Below are 21,486 nucleotides of genomic sequence, written 5' to 3'. Positions count from 1 at the left end.
TTACACAAGCACAACAGAGATTGCTTCTTAAAGTTCTGAGAAATGGGTCCAGCACTGTATCGACCAATCTCGGATGATCATGTACATATTGTCATATGACCTATATCATGCAGTTTCATGAAGCAATCTCAGCGCTATGATTATCGCAAGTCTATGTTAAACTATGGAATTTACCATCATCTTAGCACTATGACTCCTTTGTGGAACAGGGCTCTGGTTTTCTCACAGATCATAACGCATACATAGACAAACATAGGGTATCAGGGAGCTGTTCTTCCCCATATTCTCCACAGAGAGATAAACATTGGGTACTGGGGCACCTTTGCCCAGGTACCTGAAAAGCCAGGTTTTGTAGTTGGAATTGAAAATCTGCATTTTCAAGATGCCCCCATGACTGATCAAGCATGTGAGTCAAAGGAATTCTTGTTATACCCTAATGCGTTATAATTTGTTTTGGAACCAGCAGTGACTGCAGACTTACCACTACTGGCAGCTATGTGACTGGTGGGAGTGGATGACGTGGAAGTGTTGAACATGGAAGAGTACGTAGTGAAAGATGGAGTGCTGGAACTGTGAGACAAAGATGCTGCTGACTTCACAAAGTCAGCCGGGGTACCCTGAAACAGAAATATCCACCTTAGTTTCACTCAATCACTGGCAAAATAGAAATGACATTGGACATTTACTACACAAAACAAGTGGAAGGCTGTGCGGTGCAATACCCACCAGCCATGACAGATTAACTTTAGTCACATGAAAAAATAGGGTGTTCTTTAACTTCTTTTTTGTAGTATATGTTACTTCAAGTGCAACAGTGATGATGCAACATGAGTGAGTGAGTTTGGTTTTACGCCGCTTTTAGCAATATTCCAGCAATATCACGGTGGGGGACACCAGAAATGGGCTTCACACATTGTACCAATGTCAGGAATTGAACCTGGGTCTTCGGCGTGACAAGCGAACGCTTTAACCACTAGGCTACCCGACCGCCCTGCAACATGTATGGACTTTGGACAACCAATATGAATGCATAAAGATAAAATCATCAAGAGAGAGATAGACTTATATAGTCCATGAAATCCTTTATTACACTAAATTTCTATAGTGGGGTGAAACAATAAAGCAAGGCCACAGTGATACATACATGTATCACGATAACTAGGTCATGATACGATATGTATCGTGATACACATATTTATGTTCAATCACATGAAACAATAAGGAAAAGCTTGCCCCCAAAATATTCACAATCCGTAACTTGTTTTATGTTGAGTATAAGTAATACCAATAGAGCTGTCTGGACTTGCTTTTAATAATCTAGATCAGTTCTGGTAATAACAGTCATGGTGCTGGACTAAGTGAGTTGGGTTTAATGCCACTGTGAACAGTGTTTCAGGTATACCCCACTCAGCTTTGTGTCAAGAAGAAAGCCTGAAGTGATGCATGAGCATGTGTTTGGAGCTGACAAACCAAGAATCATTATCAGGGCAAAACACAAAGTGAAAAGGGTATCTTAAATTTGAGTTCAATAAGAGACAGTGAAAGTGATTTTATAAATCTTAAGCAATCTTGCATCAAAATCTGACAACAGGCCTCTTCATGTATTGTTATATGACCTATTTCATCTGATAAACATAAATTAACATTTTAATTATTTTTAAGTTTAGACATGTTAGAAGTATCACAAACACAGAAATACTTTAAACATGTTTTCTAAAACAATGTCTGAAAAATGAAACACATACAATATCATTTTCATTATCACAGAAATGCCAACCCTAATTGAGTGAGTGAGTGAGTACGTTTTTTAAGCCGCAATATTCCAGCAATATCACGACAGGGGACACCAGAAATGGGCTTCACACCCATAGGCTTTTGTACTTATGTCAGGAATCGAACCCGGGTCTTCAGCATGTCGAGCGAAAGCTTTAACCACTAGAATACCCGACCGCCCCCAACCGTAATTGAAGCTTTGGAGTAATCAGTGGGGTAAAAATACAAAATTTCATGTGAGAAAGAGTAATTTCAACAGTACCATGAGGAAGATTTTCGCATCAACATTTTCGTTGGGACTAGACATTATTGAAATACATGGTCAAAGCTCCATACATTCATAAACTTCATCATGTGACACTAATTAATTGATTTTCAGAAAGAAAATGTTGTTTTTAGTTCCGAAGTAATGTCGGTGTACATACATTTATGTCCGTTGATCGATAAAATGACGAATGTGTTTTAATATAACAACCAATCAGAGGCCATGTATTACCAAGTAATGGATATTTTATCACATGAGAACAGAAAGAATAGCTCTCAATGGTCAGCATTGTCTCACTGTAGAATGCTTAATGTCAACAATTACCAATATAGCAATTTCCTGTAATATTTTATCATGTGAATAATTCAAGAAAAAAAATGTCAAAAATCATAAAGGGGGGAGGACAAACCACAAATTTTACACCAAAATCGTAAGGAATGGCATCTCTGCATCCACTAGTTATTCCCCTTCAATCCAAGGGTCTTGTCAATTTTAAATTATCATTTCAGACACAACTAAGATTGTAAACCTAATTAACACTTCTAAAAGAAAAGAAATTTCAAAATAACTTTTCCATATTTAGATAAAGCTTCACAATCATCATGTGATAATACTTCTTCTCATTAAATTTTCTTTAGTCAGATAATCAGCCCCCAACTGATTTCAATCATGTTAACCATTAAACTGAGCTAATGGGACACAAAATCAATAAAATGCTTTCATCTTCCAACTGAGAAATGTTACAGTGCCATGGCTCAAGGCTTCATTTAAACTGTTTGTGATCTTGCAAAGTAGCATTATGACATTACAGGTAGACCATCATGTCTTCTCGAGACAAACTATAAACAATTAAACCGTGTTAGTCTGTAAAGCTGTAGACAGACAAACACTGTTCGGGATGCCTGTATGTTGTTTGTTTGTTTGTTATTTAATGCCTCACTCAACAGTATTCCAGCTATATGACAGTGGCCAGTAAATCGACCAGACGATCCAGTGATTTGATACTGTGGGCAACTATCAACGTCATCAGGATATGAGGTCACGCTATCACGTCACTGAGCCTGACCACACGATCCATTTGGTAGCCTCTTATGACCCAACAATTCAAACAAAACAATTCCATTGTAATTGTCCTTATTAACAATTTTTGGTCTGTCAAATCATTGATTATTAGTAACGCCTGGAAGTTTTGTATCAATGTTCCCAAAATTCATCATCCAGAAGGGAGTGTTTCCTGATTGTTCAAAATTGGCACTAATCCTTCAGTCCTTTCCAAACTGCCCAACAGTTAAGGTATCCTATGGACTAGTAGAAATTGGCCATTATTAAGTTTTGCAATGTGTTATTATTATAAGGACTAGTGACCTAAAACTGTTAGTTTATATCGCTGTTAATGGTGCCCAGACCAACAAACTTTCACTGTAGCCATGCAGTCTATGACTTAATCGACATGTACAAAGACCGGGGCTAGCAAAATTCTGTTCTGTCTAATAAGCTCAGCCAGTAATAGTAAGTGAATCAATGAGTGAGTAAGGTTTATCACTGATTTTAACAGTATTCCAGTTACATCACAGCAAGTCAGGCTAGTGTGGGAGGAAAGCCCAAAGCAATGCAGGTCTCAGATGTTTACCACTACAGTGAAACCCACAAGCCAGTGATAAAAGATTTCACTAGTCCTACAGTCCTTGCCTAAGTGTCCTTAAGGTACCATACCATAAGCACTAGTAGAAATTTACTAATTTTTAAAGGTTCTCCTATGTTATCATTATAAGGACTAGTGGATAAAAAATGTGAAGTTTCTATTGTTGCAAGCACAGGTATGGTGCTTAGAAATAAATTCAGGCTAATCGTAATTCACAACAACAATCTTAGGCAGATTGGCAGGGATAGATTCAACAAATTTGTATGTAGCCAGCAGGGCTTGTTCCTTTTAAAGGTTGATGGCCCATCTCAAAACTAACTGGCCCAAAACTCAATGATGGAGGCCATTGGCTTCCATTTGCTTCGTTTCACGGCTATTTATGATCAGATACTGATGCTATTGTTGTGCACAACATTACAAAAGGGTCATCGGTGGTCATTCTTCCAAGATGACCGATATATATCTTTTTCTTAGAGTTAATCACAACCTCAACCCCACTAAATATTTTCTCATCGAAATTACAAGATTCATGAGCAGTAACCAATTAAAAATTAAATTTACACAGAAAGGATGTGAAATTTTGACAAGCCAGGTGAGCTATAATTTTTTTGCTTCAGCAAGCCCTTCGTAATTCAACGGGTCAAAGGCTAGCAGTTAAATCAACCCCTGATAGGTATCTCTGGAAAGCGAATTGCGGCACCTACGACAATTGGGCCACACCTACCCCCCACCCCAGTAATAGTCATTAAGAACATCAAAATGAACATAAAATAATGCTTATAGCAAAGTTGGTGGATACCAAAATAAATGACAGACTGCCCATGAATCATTATTCCAGAAACTTGTTAATCCTGATGTCACTAGGAACTGTCCAGATTGACAGGGTTTTACTGTATACAAACATTGACTTGCAAAGCCATTCTACATTCTACACAAAACAAGTCCTGATCATAAGACTGCATAACTAAATGTGTGCCATGAAAAAGAATACCTCATTAATGACTGATCATCATCAGTCCAAAGCTGTTACATCAGCTATCTGGTACCAAGTTGATCTAGATATATACCAACATGCCCTACAAATTAGTGAATGATTGTGAGAAGAGGGCTGATAAATGCTGCAGTCAGCAATATTCCAATTACATGACGGCAGCCTGTAAATAATTGATTATGAACCAGGCACAACCGGGAGTGTAAACAAGAGCAACAAGTTCTACATATTCAGCCATGACACCAGACCAGTAGTTTACAGGGACCTTATGAAAACCATGCGGCAGTGAAGGCCTCACATCCTGCATCTGAATCCCCACAGGGATAAAAACAAGGTCTTTTTTCATCCTTTTCAAAAACATCAGTGTCCATTCCAGAGCATGGCATCCTTGTTTGCTTTATGACCAAAATTTATGTCAAATCTAGGAATGAGTGACTTTTGAATAAACATTAACACTAAATTCAATGATGGGATAAACTCTCAAATTCCAAAAAAGCACCCTGACACGCCTCGCTGAGAGTAAGGATCACCAAGTAGTTTGTGGCATTTGAAAATAAACGTCACAATACGGTCTTATCATTCATTACAAACTGAATGTCATCAACTATCACACCTCCCTTTTTGTTTAAAGGTAACCTGGAATAATGATTATTGCATTAAGATAAAGCTTCAGTTGCCAGCCAAAAGAAATCACCCAAAGGTTACTTGGGTGTCTGATCATTGGTTTAAGAACATATAACCGCCCACACACCTTCCCGGGGGGAACAGGGGTTCCTGCCAGGTTCAACGCTTGAAAGTCATTGGCCATGTTTTGATCCAACCCCCCAGGCCCAGGGGGACCCGGTGGCCCTGCGGGGACAAATGGCTTGGCATTCTGGGACAGGGATCCAAGTACGACGTTTCTTGATCTTGGCCTTTGTCTCTGAAATAATTAAATGATCAAAACTGAAGATTGTTCGGGCTAAATTATATTTTACTCTACTGAGAGATACTGCTGGAAAGTTTTTCAACAAATGTTTCATCTGTTCCTTGAGCGCTTAACAAGAAAAAAACATAAGAAATCCTACATTGTAGTGTCATCCTTGAGGCAATTCTCTCCCTTAGTTGATAAACTAGATTGATAATTAGTTCCATAATTAGTGTAGGTCAAGCAACATGTTTTCATTACAAATTCACTGACAAATATCAACTCTGACATCAGGTTGTTTCAGTATTGTCAGGTCATTTAGACACATGAAAGAGTATCTTCATAAAGAATCTATTGTAACTTGGCAAAGGGTATATATATTTTATATCATGTACTGATGTAGTGTAAGGCTGGTACGGGTAACTCAGTAACTCGGGTCGGGTGGGTACTGAGCAGGACCCAGGTACCCACAGGACTACCCGGACATGTGGTTAGTCACTTGATATATTGTTTTTTGACAAAAATTATCTTAAACTCAATGGTTAAACTTCAAGTCACTATAATGTTCGCATTTCTTTCTGACAATGCACCCATTTCTTCTGACTTATGTCAACTTCAGTGTATGCATGACCAGATCGTTTTATAAGGTGTATTTAAGCACATTTTGCCAGGACTGCAGTCCAACTTTCCCAATCGGAGAGGTTTGTACCTATCTCATGAGACCCACAGAGGGTACCCGGTAGGGTCGAGTAATAGAGGGGTGGGTACCCGGGTAGTAAAATTGGACTCGTCCCAGGCCTAATGTAATGTTCAAAATTAAGAAGGATCCTCGTTCCTTGAGGCTGCTCATATATTTGAATCTGGGGACCCTTCAATCTCTGAAATTTAACGCTTGAGTTTTGGAAAGGAAGCCTTGACTTTCGGACTAATTTCGAACACTGTCACGTGTACATGTATATCCAATGGCTGATGAATATCGGGTACTTTGAATGCAAGTTATAATTCAATGAAAGGATAATTGCATTACAAGAAATACTTTGAAACACAGTTCAAAAGAATACATCAATCAAATCCTCTGTTATCAGCAATAAAATATATGTCACTTTTACCATTCTATGATGCAAGTGTGTGAAACTGGGAAAGTCTGATCGTAGTATTTTGTTCCATGGCACCTGAGGCCACACTGACACTTGTCGAGGTGTGACTGTTTCCCTCACTTTACTGCTATAATAGGCTTGTCATAACACACTGATGCAGTGGCCCTTTTACCAGTCCCCCATTCCCATTTCCCCTTTATTGAGAAAGTTGTGTTTAACACCACTTTGAACAATATTTCAGTTACATTTTTACCCAAAGTGCTAAGTGTAATAGGTACTGAACAATATTTCAGTTACATTTTTACCCAAAGTGCTAAGTTTAATAGGTACCAGACATTTACCACTTTGGTGACGCTCACGAGCACGGGGTTGGTGCTGACAAACCATGCACCATCACCAGAGGTTATGTCAGACATGAACCAATGGTCAGGGCATCCTGACACGACCAACGAACAAAACTCTAAATGTTGCTGCACTTTAAACCAGGGGCCATAAATTACATATTGTCATCATGATCATAGCTTTTGCTCATTTTGCAGCATTATATGAATAAACTTCTTGCCCTTATCCTTACCTTTTATTCATTATTTTCCTTTTTCTATTTGATATTTCATTATATTGTATAATCTAATACCCTTACAGACATACCATTGTTGAAGCCGCAATGCTGGTTCAACAGTACAGTCTGACAGGCAGGGATAGAAACCAGTGATCATAACAAGTTGTCCTTGGCTCTTTTCAGACAATGAAAAATAACTAAACCTTGGGAGTGCTTCATACTTTTACTACTCTTGTACCAACAGCCAACTGTCCATGTCTAACCACGGTCTGGTGGAATTACAAAGAGAATACACAGATGTAGTCTGTCCTACAGACACTGAAACAAATATATCCAATACAAGTCTAATAATGTTTGGCAGCAAGTCTAGATTGCTGCAGTCTCAGCATTTCTGAAAATGAAGTATCTCTAGGCTCCTTTTTATCATATTTAATCAAAGAGATATTTAACACCTGTTTTTTCTATAAAATATTTTCATTTCAGGGACAAGATGTTAGTCTCATATTTAATATTGTTTATTACAGTCACATGAACTTATCACCAACATAATCATGATTACTAGTTGAATGTTAAACTATGCAACACTACCATAACACATAACAGAATGAGACTAGGAAAGTTGTATGCATTTCGAATGGTCCACATTCGATCTGTGTCCTTTACTGAATGATTATTCATAAATGATTATAAAACATACTTGATTGATGATGTTTTTCTTAACCATATTGATTAAATCATGAAACGATTTATCACTCCAGCATAATAGGCAGCAATCAATGACATCATGTGAGTGACAGATAAGAGACTGGCATATTAACAAGCAGTAGGGGTATCTGACATTATTCCTGAAAATACAGCCTACACCATGAACTGTTAACTCTATTATAACTAGTGTTGAGAACTGGTTTACATTTAAGATTATTAGCGGTTTGACAAGCAATCCAAGATTCCTTAATTATCAATCATGAATGAGAATGGAAAATATTTTTCTCAGTATCTTTAATGATAAATAATTAGTAAAACTTAAATTATATTTTTCAATAATTTGCAAATCAAACACAAAGAATATGTGCAGTTTTAGGCAGCTTTTAGCAATATCACAGCAAAGAACACCAGCATTGGGCTTCACACATTGTACCTATTTGGGGAATCGAACCAGGGTCTGCGGAATGACAAGTGAACAATAAAACCATGAGGCTAAGCCCACCTCCCCACATCTTCCATGAAACATCACAACTGAAACATGCCTCGTAAACCGTAATCAGACTTCTGATGATTGTAACATTTTACATTTATTTTTAATAAACTCCAAAAATACATTGAAATGAATAAATTGTGTGCAATGATCCAAACTGTCAGGATATGATGACACATCACAGAGTCTGACCACCTGATCCACTAAGTCGACTCTCAAAACCAGAATGCTGGGAACCAATTCTAACCCAGAATCCCCACATGGGCCTCATCTTAACCATGCCTCCACAACAATGGAAATGCACTGCTTGTAACTAAGGATGAAATTCAATGGTTCCTGGTCAGGTAACTGTCAAGATTTTGAAGGTCCGTAGAACAAAAAAGCTACAGCAGAAAACCTCAAAGACCGTCCTTAACGTGCTTAATTTGTTTATTGATTAAAGGCTGCAATCAGCAATATTCCTGCTGTATCATGGCAGCCCTAACATATCTGAGTCTCGACAATCCAGAGTGATATCCCACAGAAACGGGGTATGATGACAATGACACGCAAACACCCAAGTCACCAAGCCAATTATACAACACTGAAATTGTTTAATAATTGGGATGGACACTGATCAATTGTAAGAAAGAACAATGTCAGGTGCTCTGAGAGCAGCAGCATGAGCATTTATTTGTTGATATTAGGCAACTTATCTTTATAATATGACTTATAATTATCATAAATTATTATAAACATGACAAACACGACAAAGAAAACAATTCCTTCCTTGTTGGTGAAACTGAATCTTCACTTCTCACATGTTAAGTTGTGATCGGATTTCAGTCCAATCCTGTAGATGACACATGGTTAAAGTGCAGTGTTTGGAATACATGGGTGTAAACACATTCAATGACATCAGTTAGTAAAAGATTACATTGTGAGTTTTTACACATTTTAAAACAAGGAGTCTTGATAGTGATGGATTTTCTATAATGTTTAATGGGCATAATATCTGCTTCATGACTTAAATCTTATTTACATGGTAGTCATTTTCCTGTACATAAATAATTTAAAGCTTCACATGGCCTTCTCAGGACATGCAGGGCAAGCTCTGAAAACAAACCATATACTCTGCATATTCTGTAAAAAAGAAGGATTCTAAGTTACAGTGAAATGTCCATCAAAATTATCTTGATCAACAAATTTCTGGACTAACAAATCATAAATACACAGTAGAGTCCCCTTACAATGTTCAAATAAATGTACTGCATGGGAGGTTTCCAGTTTTGCCTGGTCAAGACATGCTTATCAGTTCTGCTCCATACAAAATGAGAGCTATCACACTCTGAATACTACAACTAACATTGCAAACTGTCACTTTGAAAATTATTCACAACCAGGGTTCTGTGCAAGGAACTTGATTTGACTTGCACCAGGTGCATGTACATATGAAAACGTAGTTGCACCAGACAAAACCAGGTTGTGTGGAAAAGTAAGGCTTCATCATACAGATATAAATCAAAAGAAAGGTAAGAAGGTCAGACTGACCAATTTGTTTATGAGACTATTCGAGGGGTCAATTTCCATAACTGTGTTGGAATTCAAGTTTATTTGTTGTTTAACGCCGCACTCAGCAATATTCCAGCTGTATGACAGCGGTCTGCAAAAAATCCAGTCTGGAGCAGATATCCCAGTGATTGACATCATGAGCATCGATCCAAGTCATTGGAATGCCATGACATGTATCAACCAAGTCAGCTACCCTGAACATGCATTTGGTGACTTTGACGCGTTTTGTAATTAGAACTGAAAATTCCACTGACTGTTTAGTGGTTCCAGAACACAACTTTGTTCCATGAAACACTTGTGTCAGGTAAGCTAATGGTTACTTCAAGGTACGACTATGAGGGGTAGTCTGAAGATTCAATAGACCAAATGAATTATATACTGATACACAGTGATACAGTTTGACAATAGCACATAAGATGAAGGCTAGATGGCAGTATACCGGTTGTCTTCAGCAAATGTTTTAAAGGGATGTGCGCAAGCTCCTTCCTCAGTAACAGTTTCTAGGTTGTTACCACTTTTAGACGTCTTGCTAAATTAACAGGGGGCTTAAGGGGATTTCCCCTCACACAAGTCCTTGTAATAAAAGCTTTCGAAAGTAAATGTAATTTGCAGTTAACAAAGTTACAAAAATACCATGTTTGTTGAAATGTGGCCCTGATGCACGTAACGAATGAGGTTGACGCACACCATTATCATGGAGTAATTTTTCAAAGGTGATGTGGGATTTTCGATGTTTATGAATTAATTTGATATTTATTTTTTAAATTTAATCATACTAAACCATACAAATGCAAGCAGGGTTATTTTTACTGCTTTTTTTTGGTATGCTTCATCTTCTGACTTTTTCAAATAGCCATCATTGCATGCCACTCTTAGAGGCATCAAAGTTGAGGTGTGCTCCGATAGTGGTATTTGAATCTAAGCAGGGGTTTATCCAGGATTTCGAACTAAGTGCCCTTGGCAGGCAATTTGGAAAAGACGTGGTTATTTTGCTTAAATTGTTCAGTGATATACACTTGATACAAGTCACCTATACAAAGCCATGACATTAATTACTACTATATAACCTGAACTGGGAAGCTTGTACTTCAAATTTGGGAATATTGACTGACATTTGCTCCAGACTTGTGGCTGAACATCAGCCTCTTTGTCGGATATACCCCTGCTAGGGACCCTCTTAATCTTCAACTTTTAATATTATGACTGTCACAAGGTCCCCTTGACTTTCATAAATACATGAAACTTCAAACAATGTGAGTCAACCGAGTTTTACTGTGCTGTCAGAATTATTCAAAATATATCACAATCTGAACCAAAACCTTTTGAGTGTACTGGCATGAAAATGAATTCTGGCATAATTTTCAGTACATTTTAGTATTAGTTTATGGACGAGTATAATACTAGACCAGAAGAGTGAGTGAGTGAGTATGGTTTTACGCCGCTTTTAGCAATATTCCAGCAATATCACGGCGGGGGACACCAGAAATGGGCTTCACACATTGTACCAATGTCGGGAATCGAACCCGGGTCTTCGGCGTGACGAGTGAATGCTTTAACCACTAGGCTACCCGACTCCCCCCTAGACCAGAAGAAATTATACCAGACTCTGGCTTCAGACTATTGTCTAAAGTTGTATACTGACTTCATGGAAAGAGACATCAAGGAGTTTCACACATTGTAATCAAACCCTTTCTTGGCCTGACAGTCAACTCTGATGACAAGGCATAGTGCTTGGCACACACTGACACTATGAAATAAACTGAAGCAATTTCAAAATGGGAGGGTGAAGGGGGTGGGGTGATACTGGGTCGTCGAAGTGTGTTCCTCCTGTAGTTGTATGTCCTTTGGGTTCAAAACTCCACTCAGGGCTATTAAATCTACAGGTAACCTAGATTATCACATTGAAAACAGTGTGTTTATTTCCTAATTCTAAACATGGGTTGTTATGACAAGGAGCTCTCTGACATTCATGCTTAATTTTGATCACTGATTACACGTTAATTATAGCATCTTTAAATGTCAAAGCAGTGGAACATTCCTTCATTATAGATAGATAAGTAGTGTTCTTGTTTTCAATCTATCTGTGTAGGTTTAAGATTTGCATAAATATCCTTTTTTGTTTGACATTTGATGAAAGCAGGTTCGGTGCCCACTATCTACGCTTCATACCTTTTTCCATAATACGAGCAATGAGAAGCCAATCAATCACAAGAAATCCTGATTGATTTATCAATCTTCACTGTATCGACCAGACATGGATTGATTTAATCAATAAGAACACTACCAGGATCATTCTAGCAGTGGCCATAGTCAAGTTGCAAAACACTAGTAGGGATCATTCAAGGATGGGCCATGTTCAATTTGCAATAAAATAATATACAAAACTCTCTTAATCCTATTGTATTATTACATGGACTGTCTATCATTGTCTGTGTCAGCAAGCCAAATGTAACACAAGTTTCCTTTTAGGCACAATACGTTCCTGGTATTTTAAAATTGCCCATGATATCCATAAATATTACATAGTGTGTGTGTGTATGAATATGAGTGTAGACCATGTTGGACCCCTTACTTTCAACATTTGGTTTGTGAAGAAGGATCCCCTTGCCTTCACGTATGATTTCGAACACTGCATCGTGTAATTGAGAAAGTGGGTCAAAGGTCCATATCTGTGTTCCACAGCTGTGTATGTGCACATTTGCTGGGTTTAACACCACTTTGAACAGTATTTCCGTTTAATCACAGTAGTGGATTGCCTGAAGTGAAGAAAGTTTTACTATTTCCACATTTGTGAGGTGAGGTTAAATGGGCTTAAACATCACATCCAAGATTATTGCACTTATATAGCGATGTTCATGCATGTGTGTGTGTGACTGACAGCATACTGACTCTGAGCCGACCACTCCTTGTTTTAGCCCCTTCATGCCAAGCGCCAGGCAGATGCAGGGTATCTTTTAACGTCTTTTGGTATGAGGCGGCCGGGGATCAAACCCCTGGCCTTCCACTCTACCACTAGACCACAAAGACGGTCTCCACATTTGTGAATCCAACAAGCATGGTTATGGTGCTGCCAAACCAAAGATCATAATAAGGACAAATCAGTGAACTAAACCCATCATTATAGCATCCTGCAAGCATAAGGGACACAACTCTCCACAGCAAATTGCAGTACCTAAACAACTGTGACAACCATGCCTCCACCCACAGCCACGAACAACTGCAACAATAATGATGCAACAAAAGGCAAACATCACTCACCCACAAATGCCCAGACTCACAACTATGCACCAAAACCAGGGATAGAAATTAGGACTAGTCCGCAAGCCCAATCCAGTTGAACTAGTTAATGGTATCCTAAGGGCTAGTAGAATTTCGAACATTTTGGGGATGTACCTATATGCTATCACTAATTTGGCTAGTAGACATTCCAGGTTAATATCTATCCCCAAAAACCATCTATATTTTAATTACATTCTTAAAGTAAGTTTAACTTTTAAAAAGTGCATACTAATTTCACTCTTAAGGGGTCTGAATGTCCAAATCTCAATTAATATATTCTTGTCTTATCTATATTCAACTTGGATTAGCACATCAGGTTCCTGTAACTGTGTAAAAGGAAGTATATACATGTAGTAATAAAACACTGAGAAAGCAGTACAAGCTTACCCCTGAGAAAGGCTGAAACTCTGGTATGGAACCAAAGGTAGCATTGAAATACTGATCCCCATTGTTAGGCATGGACTCCAGACCTGAAAAACAACAACCCATAGTTTAACGAATAAATATCACACAATCACAAACAGTTAATTCAACACATTTCTTACCATAATGATGACTAATAAATTACTGTTTTAATTAGTTACCTGTCTCGTACAAAATATGCAAAATGATCAAATGTTTCATGACTTTCCATGGTACAGAATGCAAACAGTGACAGACTAGTATGGTGTTTGCGTCACATGCAAAAACAGTAGCAGACCCATCCCTCAAAATTTCCACACCAGAAACCATTTTGACTAAATCAAGTGACAGCTGACCTCACCAGTATCTATCACCATTCATCTTGGGTCCCTAACATGCCTAATGTGACCAAAAGTAGTGCAAATTACCCAACAAATGATACAAATGTCTGGTTAAAAAAAATCACTTCTAGATTTAGGAAGACAATGCCTTATCATGCTTATGCAGTACCGATTTGAAACAGGAAGTCCAATCTCGCTACCTTCAAATAATTATATGATAAAGTTTATGAGCACTTTCAATTAACATCACTTCCAGGTGCGTGGGAAATTTGCGTAGATGCAGTACAATTTTGAATAAGAAAGTCCCATGCCCATAGTTACTTTGATAAGGAAGTTGTCTGCACTTTTGGTTTAATTAATGACCTTGCTCGATTATTTCAAGTTGCAAACATGGATGCTAGCTCTTACAAAAAAATGTCCTACAAACACCATGATTAGTTCAGTACTGACTCAGAACTACCTTACAAATAGCCATTCTTGTGACCTTGACTCTAAATCTAAACAAATTTAAGACTCAATACTATATTAATTTCACCCCACTTCAGCATGTACAGTGAACACTCTTTAGTTATCATTCATGACATAATATATTTTTAATGAATGACCTTGAGAGTGAATTTAACCTTCAATATCAGTGAGAAGTATTTCAAGAGCTTTCCAGACAGACATATCCAGCATATAAACAAAATATCATGTACTAAGTTGTAATTCAATGTACAACTGAAAAATAGCACATGCTGCTCTTTGAAAGGTCACTGTGACTATCGCTTGTCATACATATTTATTCATACAATATACATAATATAACCACTATGTGCACCAGACATCAAAAACATGTCTCTAGAACATGCAGAATGTCATTTCAGTGATAATGGCAAACACATTTTATGAAATTACTTTCACTGTGACCTTGACCTTATCCATAGGTCACTCACAACTTTTTATCGTAACCCGACCACAAAGTTGACATCCACCATGTTTCATTGACTTACAGTAAATATTTCTTGAGTTGTCATTTACAGGACCTTTCCTTAAGACTGAGACCTTGAGGAATACCTTGACATGTCTGGTCAATGTATCAAAATAATTTTCCAAAGTTATTAAGACATTGACATTATAGGATCACAATGATACCTCTGAGATGTCAAAGCACTGACTGGTTTCAAAGAGAAAGTGTGATGACAGTGACTGTCCAAATTAATACAAAGCCTTAAAGGATCCCCACTTTCATGGGGCTGCTCAATTAACATGATTGAGGGTGGGACAAGGTTTACAGCTTCAGTGCCTAACCTTTTCTTTTTTACATAAGGGTTATGACAACCAACTCTTGACATTAGTGGTTAAATTCAGAAACACTCAGCATATGTCATATTGTTGACAGGTAAAGCAATAGTTTCCGTAGATCAACATTGTTCTATGCATGAAGGATTTAAACATGTCAGTGGCTCCTCAAACATGCAAACCTCCACAAATGTTCACTGAGAAGCCTGACACTGGTGACAAAATCCTGACAGCCCAATTATCATACCAGACAACTGGGCAAGTTGAATCAAAATATCATCTGTGATTTTAGCCACTTTTCCAAGGCCTGAGTCAAGTAGAATGTCAAGGAAGCTTAGCTAATGGCAGAATGTTTTTTTTTTGTTTAACACTGCACTCTGTAATATTCCAGCTATATGACAGCGGTCTGTAAATAATCAAGTCTAGACCAGGCAATCCAGTGATTGACATCATGAGCATCAATCTACTCAAATATATATCATCTATGAGTATGGATCCTGATGCATATACACTCTAGCATGTCTAGGGTTGGGGCGAATTACAGACATACCTTCCATAAGACACTCGTATTGTGCGTAGATGTACCAAAGTGATTCTTCTTTTTTTTACATTATTATCAGTAAGTTACCTGTGGAGGCACACAGTAAATTTCAGTGCATCACAGCATTTTTCAGTGTTTGGTCATGTTGGTCATTGCACAGACCTTTATATAAGTCTGCAGTCATGGTTTGTTCAATTTCAACCAAAAACAACACAGACTCCGCGCAAATAATATTCTTTCATCTTTCAATCAATAGTTTAATCATGAAGTTCAGAACCATTATTTTTTATTGACATCTGAAATGACTGACAAATGGTAATGTAGGGAGACAGAAGTGTTTGGGTTTTGTTTTTGTTTTTTTTTGGGGGGGGGAGTGTGTTTCGGTGTGTGTGCCATCCATCATGATCATGCCATGAACATGAAGAATGCACTTTCACTATGAGAAAGATAACAAGCAGGTGATATTTCAAAAGTTAACCCCTCCACATCCCATCCTTTTCATTGAGATTGATAATATTCTTCTACATTTCTGACTCCCAAATTGTATTTCCTGAATCATACTGTGAATCAAACATAATCATGTGGTCATCACTATTCTAAGTATTTGTCCAGTTTACTTGTTAGAAAGTTCATTTACCACAGGATTTATATAATAATATCTAACACAAGGATTTTGTAATCAGGTAATAGAATCACTGTTGAACATGTTGAACATTTTCCCCCAGTTTGACATGTTGAAAAGATTTCTGATATTTATTTCATCAGGCCTGACAATGTTGACTGGTCTCATGAAATATTTTGACTTTACAAGTGTTAGAACTTCTCTTCATCTCTTAATGATAATCACACCTGCCTTATGTACATTACACTGCTGTGGTCTACCACATCACAACAGATCTCAGGCATGTCGCAAGAATAGCCTACTGTCAATACTTATTATGTTTGTGAAGGTCAAAATTACCAACATGCTACACACAAAAAATGATGGATCAATACCACATGGTTTTACCAAATACACATATACAGATGTTGTCAGGCCTAACTTGCAAACACCACTGAAGCGTGTCTTGTACACTGTAATCTAACTTGATAATACAATCAGCAACATTTTGTTGACATCATTTTATCCAGGAACAGACAAGGAATTAGTTGTATCATGCATGACAAAGTCTCTTAGATCCTGTCATTATCACCAACGAACCACTGGAAAATATTTAGGATTTATGACATAAAAAGGAAATTGGCTGAATATCAACACTTCTTTAACATGTTTCAAACCAATTTTAGTATGATCTTTAAGGACGTTACTCAAAACACTTCTGTTTGTAAAACCTAATTATTCAGACACTATGTTATTGAAACTGACTGGACCAAAAAAGGCTTAGCATGCAACAGCAAATTACAAGGAAGATTGCACACACTAAGTCAATGTGTATGATTCATAATTTATAAGTACTAAGTGACTAATGCCCATTCCCAAAATATGTTTACTTTAGTAAAAACTAATGCATATGTAACATAAATCATATTGATGGTTCTACAGCAGTGGAAATTAAATCATTTTAAGTAACTATTCATTATGATGAACAACATATGTCACAATATATAATTATTCATATGAGAGTGTTATATATTTTAACTAGTCCTACGGACATAACACCTATGACTATGGATTCCACTTAGCCTGAAGGTCGGCTGCCGGCACCTACTATGAGCATGGTTAGAACCACAAGCATGATAAGAATGGTGCCAGTTTCTCACAGTTCTAATCCAAATACTTGTCATATATCACTTAATTAGTTATGCAAGAATCAAAGGAATTTTGGGATGTGCCATCTTCAACCTAAAATGTGTTGAGCATGAAAGTCTAAAAGGTTTAAGTTAAATTACCCTATAAGTTATCCTTACGCTTGTTGTTAGACTAAAGGTAGGGATGAGGTGGTCACATGTGTCAGCTGGCTTATAGTGTGTCATTGTGCTTCAGCTGTGTGGATCTTTGCACAGAGATCTGGGTCTTTAGACCTGGGTCTGGCAATGTTGGAATCCAAGGGACTCTCAACAATTTGCTTTTGGGGGTCCAAGGCATGAATCTAGGGGTACCAGGCTGGTGATCTGTGGAGTGTCACTTTCTACACTGTTGATGGCATGTCATTGCACATGTTTAGAAGCCTAAGCCTGTTATAGATGGGGAGTTTAAGATTGAAGAAAATGAACAAGTGACACCCTGTACTTTGAGTGTATTTTACCCATATAGAAATGTTGGTTATCTGTAACATGCACAGCATTCCCCCTTTCTGGTAATTAGCAGTTTTTTACCAACTTTGTAGCAACTTTGTCTAGAAATATTAAAACAAAAGAGAGAAACTTGTGACTGAAGTTTGTGTGAATGAGTGTATAGATCCAACTAAGTTACTTCAGACATGACATCTTTGCACTGAACATGATGTTGAAAGAATTAAAACCAAAAAATTTTCATACGTTTTTTAATTTGTTGAAAGTTGGGACTGGCAAAAAAGAGAGGGGGGCAGGTAATTCTGAGAGTTGCCAGTCCACAAGGACTGGCAGTTTCAAAAGCCAGCGGAAACACTGATGCATTCTACAATATTGACAAAGTTAAGGATTCAAACACACATGCTTTTTATGTGTCCCATAGCACTCACAGTTTAAATAATTTGTGTCCAATCTTAATTTGTACGTGTATAGGATAGCTTGCATCTGGTAAAACAGTGATTACTATCAACCCCTGGTTTGTCTAAACCATATATCTGTGACTGTCAATAAATCATGTATTATTTACCATCATAACCATACCAAGAGGTCACAAGACAAAGTTAAATATTTTTTTCTGTATAGAGTAACTCTGAGGAAGCTAAGATTAGTACCAATAAAGAAAAGATTTTGACATGAATGTCTGTGTTCCATTTTCAGTGTTTGAAAACTCATAAAGTTATGGAGTCTGCGCCATATTAACCCTAATTATGCAGATAAATAAATGTTAAAGATGAGTGTGTGTGCATGTGCGCAACATACAAAAATAATAACTTCAATTATTACATCCTCCATGACAGAGAGTCTGAAGCTATATGATAAAATATTTTTTACATTACCTTGTATTACAAAGTCAAAAACATTTGTATTTCAAACGTATTGCCGCAGGTGTAGGTACAAACAAGAATACCGTTACCTATTCAATATGTTTAATTCAAAACTGTTTCAGCCACGATGATTATTCAGAAAGATATTTGTCTGCAACACCAACTCTTGTATTGCCCTGTTAGTTAGAACCAGTCAATACCATGGACATTATAGATCAGTTAGAGTGTTACCAAATGTCATTCATCCATCCAGGTATAATGTTAGGTCTGGACATCAATCAACCATAGAAATGGGCCACTCTCCTACTTACAGCATGTTACAGTGTAAATTTTACAAAACCATGTGCCAGTTGAAAATAATAATGGGTTATTTCCAGAAATGTAGGGGCAACTAAATCATAATTACTCTTTAGAAAAAGAATTCAAATCAAATTTGTATTTCTTGTATACTGTACATAGTAGATGTAGTAGAAAGGACCAATACTAAAGTTTTATGTTCATTCTATAAGTTTTTTCCTAAAGTACTTTTACTCAGACACATCCTTAAGATTATCCCTGCGCATCATTTAATATTTATCTCTTCATTATCAATATCATTGTCAGTTTGGAGACCTGCCACAGGCAACTTGACAATCTCTAAAATTTGATTCAAATTACACACCACCTTCTTAGCATGTCTGCCAATACAAGTTTTATGATGATTATCTACATAGCAATGACATATCTAAATCTATGACACAGCTGAAATTATAGTCCAGGCTCCCAAATGAGCACCAGACTGTGAAAGCATTGTCCCCATTTAACTTTTTTTCCAGGAAGATTACTAGGTAAGACTACTGCCTGTATCCCCCCCTCCAAAATATATATAATTATTAGGATTGAGTGACAATGCATACATCTATAACTTTAGGAGGGGGTAAGTCTTTCTGATTAATAATTGTCAACAGATATAGAATATTACCTTTTCCATCACCCTTCTGTTATTTTGAAATAGCAAACTAAAAGTACTCTTCCACTGTATTGAGCACATCTTCTTCTACATGTGTCATCTTTTCAAATTGCCACTTTCAACATTGCCCATTGTCCTTGGGTTAGTTTTACTTGTAAAATCCAACATCAGTCAGTCACCAACTCATGGTTGGAGGAACTACACTTACCATCCTAAGAAGCTTTCTAGATTAAACTATTACAATAAAAGTAACTTGATAAGCAAACCTCCATGAAGCATAAAAACCTATTTGTTTATGGAGACCTACATTTTTATTGATTAAATATAATTAAATCATTTCTGATGTCAGCTTAGTAAGTCAAAGATGTCCTTTATCACTGAACAAACCACTTTACCATAGTTGGTATGCATGACTTACACTGGTACTCCGGTTACTCACACAACTATGAAGACATGATTCAGATTTCTTGGTAGGGTAGAATGACTCCGATCATAAAGCATGTCAACACTGAATAACCCGGAGGCACTCGAATTACCTCCCCTTGTTTGATCAATGTTGTTAACTCAGCCTCTCCTTTCTATTTGTACACACATTTAGAAACGTTAAAATTAAAATTTTACACGTTAATATGATATCTAAGATGTTAATCCCGACCTAAACATATTTTAAATGTTCGATTTGGGGTTCTAATTGACACCAGGCTCGGATCAACTATCAAGGCCAGACGATGAAAAAAACACCGACCGAGTTTTCCCCATGCCGTCCGATGTCCTTATGGACAACGATCAGACAACATCGGACATACTGAAATACCCACCATTCCGTCTACAACATCCCCATTTCATCATAACCCTACCTGGTTCTCCATTTGAGGAACTGGGTCCGTTCGAATACGAATTTTGCATTCCTGGAGGGGCTTGATGTAGAAATTGACACTCATCCCCATAAATACATGACCCCGTGTTTAAGTAATAGCGGCATAGTGCGGCTTTTTTTCCAGGGGGAACCGCACTTGTCATCGTCTGTGAAAAACTATGTATCAGCTCTTCATCCGAATTCGATTCGTAAAGCCTATATGTTATAAATATCCTTCAACAAGTCCACTTAGTTGTAGTAAGCACTGTGCTTATTTTGAACAGGTTCCATACAATAGCTGCGTGCGCAAGTGTCGAGGAGCATTGTGGGTAATCCAAACTGGGTCAATGATTTGTTTATCACACAGCACAGGGGCTGACTGTAGTGTAAATAAACAGAACCCTTTCCGCTTAGGAAAGTAGCCATAAAATAATTTACAAGGGATTAATTTTACATTTGCAACAATGACAAACCATTTATTATTACTGCAAGTAAATAAGAGTAGTAAATTTTAAAGAAAACACATTTAACAATAAACTTTACACATGCTTGTGCAACAACCTTGATCTATTTTCAATAATGAAGAGATGTAGAAACTGTCTTTTATAATTTAATTATTTTTATTTACTTTATTATTCAGCTTCCTACATAAAGGGAACAATTCAGTTATCCAATACTCCATTCACTCTTTCAGATAAATTGTCAAGACAGTTTCATGGATGGGTGAATCACCGGTAATTATTACGTGAAAAGCGTACACAA

General features: G+C 37.3%; 1 protein-coding gene across 3 annotated transcripts in view; it reads right to left on the bottom strand.

Annotated features, from left to right (window-relative positions):
* The window catches only part of LOC124132680 (PAN2-PAN3 deadenylation complex subunit pan3-like), a 35,363-nt gene extending 14,329 nt beyond the window's left edge, over positions 1–21,034 (bottom strand). For 2 of the 3 annotated variants that reach the window (XM_046496732.2, XM_046496734.2), the window contains exons 1-4: positions 20,726–21,034; positions 13,647–13,729; positions 5,423–5,593; positions 482–617 (exon numbers count right to left, since the gene is read on the bottom strand). In XM_046496732.2, coding sequence (XP_046352688.1) covers positions 482–617; positions 5,423–5,593; positions 13,647–13,729; positions 20,726–20,888 — 553 coding nt within the window. In that variant the 5' untranslated portion in view covers positions 20,889–21,034. The remainder of the gene's footprint in view (positions 1–481; positions 618–5,422; positions 5,594–13,646; positions 13,730–20,725) is intronic. The other variant, XM_046496735.2, reaches the window with a different exon arrangement.
* Positions 21,035–21,486: the final 452 nt, after the last annotated feature.

This window comes from Haliotis rufescens, unplaced genomic scaffold, assembly GCF_023055435.1.
Source record: "Haliotis rufescens isolate VD_foot unplaced genomic scaffold, xgHalRufe1.0.p SCAF_7, whole genome shotgun sequence".
Lineage (NCBI taxonomy): Eukaryota > Metazoa > Mollusca > Gastropoda > Lepetellida > Haliotidae > Haliotis > Haliotis rufescens.
Note: the sequence above shows the minus strand (reverse complement) of the source record. Positions and strands in the feature narration are given on the sequence as shown.